This window comes from Hippocampus zosterae, chromosome 1, assembly GCF_025434085.1.
Source record: "Hippocampus zosterae strain Florida chromosome 1, ASM2543408v3, whole genome shotgun sequence".
Taxonomy (NCBI): Eukaryota; Metazoa; Chordata; class Actinopteri; order Syngnathiformes; family Syngnathidae; genus Hippocampus; species Hippocampus zosterae.
Window position 1 is genome coordinate 21,151,422 of NC_067451.1, and position 7,749 is coordinate 21,159,170.

Consider the following 7,749-nt stretch of genomic DNA (forward strand, 5'->3'; position numbering starts at 1 on the left):
TTGAGTATTTAACCGTTTCAATGTTTTGCCGACCTTGACATGTTTTCCACACGGTGGATTAAACTGTTAGAGAGTTGCTTCTAATTATTTAGGATGCATTACAACATTTGAGAAATCGGTACACAATTGCTTAATCCATTTGAAAAAAAAACCTAAACAAACCTCAATAGTGGAATAAATTTTGGGATTGACAAATCAAAAATAGGAGGGATTTAATCTTGGATAGGAAAGCAAATCAAACAAGGAATATTTCCAAAACTTTGATTTCTGCTGCTGGATATTTTGAAACAAAAATGTTCAAAGAAAAGTTTGGTAATGTTGACTAAAACAAGTGGAATTACTGTGCAGTCATGCATACATCACATCTGACAACTGGGAAACAAATCTTCAGGTTTCCAAGAAGATGGGCAGGCTGACAGCAGAAGCGTTATAGCACAGGAGATGAGGAGGTAGCAATGGTTTTCAGCAGTTCAAATTTTAATACGTTGTCCCCTTTTCTCTACATAAACCCAGGTTAAAAAAAAAAAAAGAACTCATAAAATACAACAGCAGCAGTTGCCAGTAAAAAAATGAAAAGATAACTGATTAAGCATTGCGGGGAAGACACGAGGGACAGGGGAAAAGGAAAATACATTTTTTGTACAGTATCGGAGTCAATTGTTCATCTTCAAACTGGGTTGAGGGCTGCAAAGACTCTGGGAACTTGCTGTTGTGTTCATTCAAAATGGAGGGGAACGGGGCGGGCGATAAGAAACAAAAATGAGTCGAGTCCAATCCAATAAGGGGAAGGAACCAAACTCTAAGGCAGGGATTTATTCAGGAAAGGCTTTTTCTCTCTCTCTCTCTCTTTCTGAATGAAAGAAGTTTTCACTCCTCTTCAGCTTGTGTGATGTACTTCAATGTGTGTACAGATGAAATGTATGTGCAAGACTGTGTATTCAACAAGTAAATTGGAAGTTGGCTGTCATTATGTGGTCAACACAGTTGATCCCCTCACTTGCTGCAAGAGAGGTGGCATTTTTCTTTCCTTAATTCTTCATTCCTTTGTTTTTTTTTTCTCTCTTCCAATATATTAGTCCCCGACTACCTAGTAGTCATCCAAATCAAAGAACTCATCGTCCTCTCCTTGGTACTCCATGCCCTGGAAGTCCACCCTGTACCGCAAGATACCTGAGAGGAAGACAAAGATGACATATCATATTAGCCATCAATGCAAGACCTGTCCATTTTATCACGGTGTTCTTCAATTGGCTTTTTTATCATGACATACTTTGTACTTCTGTTAATTAAAATAATTCCCATCCAGCATAACCCAAATCTTGTAACGTATCTTCAGGTTGAAGGACGCTAAATAAGACTGAAACAAGATTGAATGTTCTGTTGTGATTCAAAAGTGCTCACCTCCGATGCCTCCAAAGCCCTTGACAAACTGAGATCCTTCTTGGCTCTTGTCTGTGACTATTTCCAGCGTGGCTCCAAATTTCTTGTAATTGTTGGCAAACCACTCTAACAGCGGCATGCTCTCGATCAGTTCGTGCTCTTGCCCCGTCTATCAACATAAAGTTAGAGTGAGTGAACAATTTACCTCAACAGCGATTACATCAGCGTGTGCAGTCCTCACCTCTTTGTCTGTGAAATGAGATTTGTCTTTCTCCTGCTCTGGCGTTAAGTACAAAGTCTTCTCATCTGGGAACCACGGAAACCAAATTGAGCATGAGGGTTACACGGTTCACAATCAGCTGACTTTTTTGGCATATACCATTCTCAGCTCCGTTGCTCTCGGCTCCATGCACACGTAAAATGTAACGCATGGTGTCTAAGTTCTCATAGACTATGAGGATCTCCACCGCTCCCATCTCCAAGGCTTTCAATGTGTCCTCCACACCAAAGCAGTACTTGCCGGTGTCTTGACTGATCTCATCGAAGTATCGTCCTGGGGAACCACAGACAAGAGGCTAATAAATATATTAGGTAAAATTCCCAGGCACTTATCTCTCCTGTTGAGAGCTCTGAAAGTTGCAACACCGTGTTAACAAAACAACCTACCTATTAGTTTCTTTTCTTGGATGAACTTGACATTGGAGAGAACCTCTGCTGAGAGCTCAATGGCCTGGTTGAAGCCATTTTCTCCACCATAGGAGATATCCACTAACTTCAGAACTTTGGCCTGTAACCTCTATGATTTGAAAACAGAAATGTCCACCGGTTAAAAACTGAGCAGAAATGTCAATCAAACAACAAAATGGTGTGTACAATAGCTAAGAGTGCAACAGTTAATTCCAAATAAGCAATTTGATGTGACAAGAGTTGTGCCACGAGTGATGAAATATAGTACACGAAGTCCTGGGACCTAACCTGACACGACGTTCTAAACCGTTGATTTAGCCTAGACCTATGGTAATTGAACATTATTGTGGGTTATTCAAACTTTGCATTGCAAATATGAACACATTTCCAGACATAAAATTTGATGTAAATTTGATCGAGCCTTTTCTGTTGCGGGTCCCTCTCTCTGGAATGACCTCCCACTGAACATTCGGCAAGCCTCCTCGCTGCCCATCTTTAAAGCCCTCCTCAAAACTCACTTGTATTCTTTGGCGTTCGACTCAGCATGATTTGTCCTTGATTTTACTGCTTGGTGCTTTCCACCGCCTTTATTACCGATTCGTCTTACTGTTTATTGTATATGTTAAATCGCTCCATGTACAGCACTTTGTATGCAGCGATGGCTGTTCGATAGTGCTCTATAAATACTGTTGACTTGACTTGACTTAAAGGACATAATTTTCAAAAGAAAACATGAAACCGTGTCCAATACATTCCAACTGAATGCATTAAAGGGAACATGGAAAATAAATAACAAATATAAATGGGCATATAAAAATAGGCATTGAGTCTACACTCTGAAGACATCTGAGAACCAAGTGACCCAGCATTAACTATAACATACTACATCAGTATCCTCGACTGGGGGAAAAAAGAAAACAAGTAAAACATAATTCACATAATTAGAACACATACTTACTGGGTCAAACATGTCAGACTGGCTGAGCTCAGTTTTGAAGTCGGCAGAACCAGCCAAAACCATTCCTGCCACATTAACTTTGTCGTTGGACACAAACAGCTGGACAGCCGTTTCGGCCACTTTCCTCACATAGTTGTGCCTCTTTTCCATTCTTAGACGGGCAAAACGCAAAGCCGACTGTCCTCCTCTGCCTATAACAAAGATGAAGATAGAGCGTCATGGTTCCATTGAGCAAAAACTAGAAACAAAGTTCTTGATGGCTTGGAGCAAATATAAATGAAATGAGTTGCAAGAGCATTGCGATAAAGTACCATGCTTCTTAGGTAGGTCCACAGTGAACTTGTGCAGCACTTCCCTCGTGTTCCCCTGCAGTGTGCCAAACAACGCCCCGCTACCGTCAATCACTATAAAGCCAAACTTACTGTCATCAGAAAGCAGGGCTGTCAATGCCTGCGTTCAGAAGGAAAAGATGGAGAGCATGGGACAAAATGAAATGCATACAAATTCAAAACACTGCTGTAAAATTTAAGTCCAATCTATGCAAAAGATAAAACACTTACCTCTGTATGGAACTTGTTGTCACAGAGGTACAGGGAGGTGTTGATTGGCTTAAAAGGCTCAAAGTCGATATTTACTTTTTTCTCCTTCCCTTCATCTGTAACAATGGTGCCGCAGTACACAACTAAGCCATTGGGTGGTACTGTGAAGACAAGAGTAAAATAACATGAACAATGTGTTCTTTTCATCTGAATATTCAACAGCATAAATGTTGCCAAAGATCAGCTAAGCAATCATTTCACCCGTACACAATATTATTGTGACATTTATAGTTAAAAAAGGTGTTTCCCATATGGTAAAACTCACTTCAGAGAGTTTTTTTTAAATATTTATAATCTTAAAAGATCAGAGCCGAAGCCCTGTACAGCATGTTAAGAACTGCTCAATTCCTCTTGCCCCACTTACATCACCAGAGGAGGTCACCCTGTGCACACTCCGTGAGAACATAAACATAAGCAAAGGGAACCTGGTTACTTATTTCCTATAATAAAATGTGAAGAGATGAGATTTTTGAGATGGCAAACAGCGTTTTTAAGTTCTCAGATAACACCACTATGACTTACTTAGGCATATTACTTATCATATCCACACAAAAATTTTGGGGCTTTGCGCAATGCTACTGAATCCCACCCGCCCCCTGTCACTGAATGTTTGTGCAACAAAATATATGGCAGTATGCACATTTAATTCCCCCTTGAAAGTTTATCACCAGAAAAATAAATTAGATTGAAATTAAAGATGGTGGGACATTACATTTATATTTGACTAGCTGGTTGGCTCATCAGCTAGTTCCTGCGGAAGGCTGGTAAGGTGGTGGTTCGCCGCACTCCGGGCGGCTCATCAGCTAGAGTTCCTGCGGAAGGCTGGTAAGGTGGGCCTTCGGCCCACAAAAGTGTTGTTGCTTGGTTCAACTTTTTATTCATCTTCAATGCTTATCGCGAAAATAAAGAGATGTTTAGCTCTACTAAATAACTAACAATTTTATTGCAATGCTTGTGGGTAGACAACATTTTTTCGCTAAGATGCCCGCTCGATCGTAGTGAGCCACTGCCTGCGCGGCGCAGTGAAGTAGGTACGTTTTGAAAAGGGACAGACGGAAGGACAGACGGCGTGCGGGACGACGCGCAATAGAAGATGTGTTCGACCTACCTTTGTTATAGAGCTTTAGTCTTTGCTGTACAGAGGTGATGGCCCCGAGTACGGAGAGTCTGTTGACTCGACTCTTGATGTTGGAAGCCGTGCCAAATTCATCTGCCAACATTTTGGCCACTCTGGAAATCTGGTCCTTGGGTGGGATGATCAGAGAGATCATACTGGTGCCATTACTAAAAAGGAGGAGGGCGTTACCGTTATTATACAGTCATAATTTAACATAAGTTTGCCCGACTAACAATCACAAGTTTAATGCTTATGCACAATACAAAACGCCATTGATGGGCTAAGAAAACTACCGTAGATGTCTCTGTGCTCCAACACAAACTGTTAAAGCCATTCTCGAGGCAAGCCTCATGCACCGGGCAGCCCGCTCGTTACAGGCAGACGGCTGGCCTCAGTGGCAGGGGAATTTGGGGCTCATTTCCCGCCGCCTACCCCCGCTCAGTTCATCGGGCCATTGGTGCATGTGAGACCGACCAAGGTGCACCGTGGGTGTACCAAAGGGGGATAACGAGGATCTATTTAGGACACCCTCCTTTTCTTCTCAGTCCATCTTACCTCGAGATCCAAGGCAGTGACCTATAATGTCCCAGTCATTGAGTCAGGTTGGTTAGCTTTGCTGCAGTGCTAGCTTGAAACGGTTTTGCTTGCGTCATCAAAAGATTCTGTCTTGGGCATGTTGTTTCAGTGACAAAAGCCAAAAGACAATTTTTGGTGTTCGATTAATTAGTTCATCCCTACTTGTATGCTTTACAATGTAGTTTTTTATACTGAATGCTTTTATAAAGTGCAGTATTAGAGAGTGCATTTTTTTCTTGTTAATTTTTTTTGCGTTGATCTTATATGAGGGCTGGAAAAAATGAATGGAATTCACGTTGATTTCAATGGAAACACATCATCTGAAATTTGAGCGATGACTTTTGTCAAATCACAGCACTGTTATGGTTTCCAACTCTGAACATGGTACTTCAAACAACAAAGCGTGTGACGGAAAAGTGGTTAGGACTGCACGACTGTCCGTGTTTTATGTTATGTGTTGTGTTTATTATTTTACTTTATGTTAACTGTTTTGTAAAGCGCTTTGTTACAGCTGCCGCTGTTGTGAAAGCGCTATATAAATCAGCATGTATTGTATTGTATTGTATTGTATTGTATTGTATTGTATTGTACTTATATTTGTGTTATTGGACAGACACTATATATCGCTTCAAACGTACAATAGTTCAAGACAATGAAAAGCGAGTACAGAAAAAGATGTACACCTTCTAGATGTTTAGGACAGTGTACACATTCCAATTCTCCCATATTGTCATCTCTCTATTCAGTGGCCACACAAGAGGGCCACAAGTAGGCTGAAAGCACTCAATGGTAGGTGGGAAAAAGTAGGGTGACTACTGGGGTGAACGACCACTGGTTAAGGTGGAGGATGGACCACCTATTACAATACGTGGCAAAAAGTTTAACCATTACAGTATCTTCTGGAGCAGTTCGGTTACATTTTGACCATGTAGAAAAAAATCTGTTGATGCCATTGCTGTAAAACGAGACTGGCCTCATTGGGATTTGAGGACAGATTCCCCGCTTGACAAAGTTTTTCTGGTGAGTAATGGATCGACTTGAAGTTTACCGACGTTTCAATTTCACCAATTAGCCACCTCGCTCAAGACACAGTGCGGCCTTCCTCCAGAGATGACGTTTATAACGGATGTATTCAGCGCTGTTCCTAGTCTGTCTACAAGGTTTAATGAGTTTTATTTACCCTTAGTGGAGGGAAATGGGCGACTCAAAACGTCGATATGGTCACGTAGTTGCAATCTTTTTTTTTTGGTTTGTTTTATTTGACAGGCCGCCGAAATGCGACGACGGCACCCACTCACTAGCATGCTGACAGCCACAGCAGCATAAAGCTGGCGATGCTAAGCTAACCACTCCCAAAGTCGGCCTTTCGCCGCTGATGTCCAGCTGTTGCGACTGGGCACCTTTCCACAATAACCTTAGCCGGGGAACGTCGTGCTAAGTCAGTGCCACCAGCCAACACACGGACACAACACGCGACGTCGCGTCCTTACCCTCGAGCAGCTTCCAAACTTTTGATCAGCTTCTTGATTTTCCAGATCTCCACGTTCCTGTCCGCCGCGCTGGGGTCGTCCGCCATCTTTCTGCTGTAGCTGATCAGCACCTAAAATTGAAAGAAAGAAGCGTAAATACGATATGAGTCTCAACCAAAAAAGGTTGCCACACATTCACAGTCGTGTACCTAGCCAAATGAATGGTGCGGTGTCTTGAAAGGAACCTGGCCAGCGTTGAAGCTACGACTGACCGAAAACGAGAGCTTCTACCCGGGATCGCTCTGCCAGTGAAGTGCGCGGAGAGCTAACAGGCCTATAGTCTGCCAGGCCCTAAAGTCCACCCGTTTCTTACCTAATTCGACCTACTTTCCTCCCCGTTCCTCTCAACAGTAACGGCGATATCGCGATTAAGCCAGCTGAAATCACAATCAATACCATACCTGCCTCGGACAACGCCGCTCCGCTCGCTGTTTTCTACTCTAAGTCGGTCGAGTCGTGGTCCGAGGGATGACGTTGCCTTTCCGCCGGTTTCTCTCCTCCACACGCCGCGCGTGGTGCCGCCGACCGAGCTCACATGTAAGAGGTGGTTCCAAGTGGTGGCGTTTACTTCCTGGAAACCGCATAGAAACCAATGGTAACATGTGACTTTTGCGTCAATCATCATACTCGACGCAACAATTGGATGACTCATGACAATCTCGCGTCATAGAGGAGCAGGCGCATTTCGCAGTTGTTTGTGGGACATGTAGTGAATGTTTCGGCGGCGATTTCACCAAGTGAGTTTTGAATTTTTCTTCCCAGGACCACATACAGAAAACTCGATAGGACACTTTGTTACATGGTTACCTTGAATTTGTTTGAAAAACAATCCATCCGTGGCCGTAAAATACCCTCGAAGCAATTTAACATTACTGTTTATTAGCAGTGGTTCTCGAAATCTGT

General features: G+C 42.7%; 1 protein-coding gene across 1 annotated transcript; it reads right to left on the reverse strand.

The window, feature by feature from the left end:
- Window positions 1-195: 195 nt before the first annotated feature.
- On the reverse strand, window positions 196-7,420 carry LOC127610653 (eukaryotic peptide chain release factor subunit 1). Its single transcript, XM_052081059.1, has 11 exons — window positions 7,248-7,420; window positions 6,808-6,917; window positions 4,733-4,908; window positions 3,586-3,725; window positions 3,337-3,475; window positions 3,026-3,216; window positions 2,047-2,176; window positions 1,760-1,933; window positions 1,622-1,686; window positions 1,402-1,549; window positions 196-1,170 (listed from the first exon to the last, which is right to left on the reverse strand). Exons 2-11 carry the CDS (start codon window positions 6,891-6,893, stop codon window positions 1,088-1,090), a joined length of 1,332 nt encoding a protein of 443 aa, XP_051937019.1. The 5' UTR covers window positions 6,894-6,917; window positions 7,248-7,420; the 3' UTR covers window positions 196-1,087.
- Between the last annotated feature and the right edge of the window lie 329 nt (window positions 7,421-7,749).

Coding starts and splice junctions, on each gene's coding strand:
- LOC127610653 (XM_052081059.1), bottom strand. CDS start 6,893: ATGGCGGACGACCCCAGCGCGGCGGACAGGAACGTGGAGATCTGGAAA. Junction 4,909..6,807: donor AGTTTGGAAGCTGCTCGAGG/GTAAGGACGCGA, acceptor CCTCCTTTTTAG/TAATGGCACCAGTATGATCT. Junction 1,934..2,046: donor CCAAGAAAAGAAACTAATAG/GTAGGTTGTTTT, acceptor GTGGTTCCCCAG/GACGATACTTCGATGAGATC.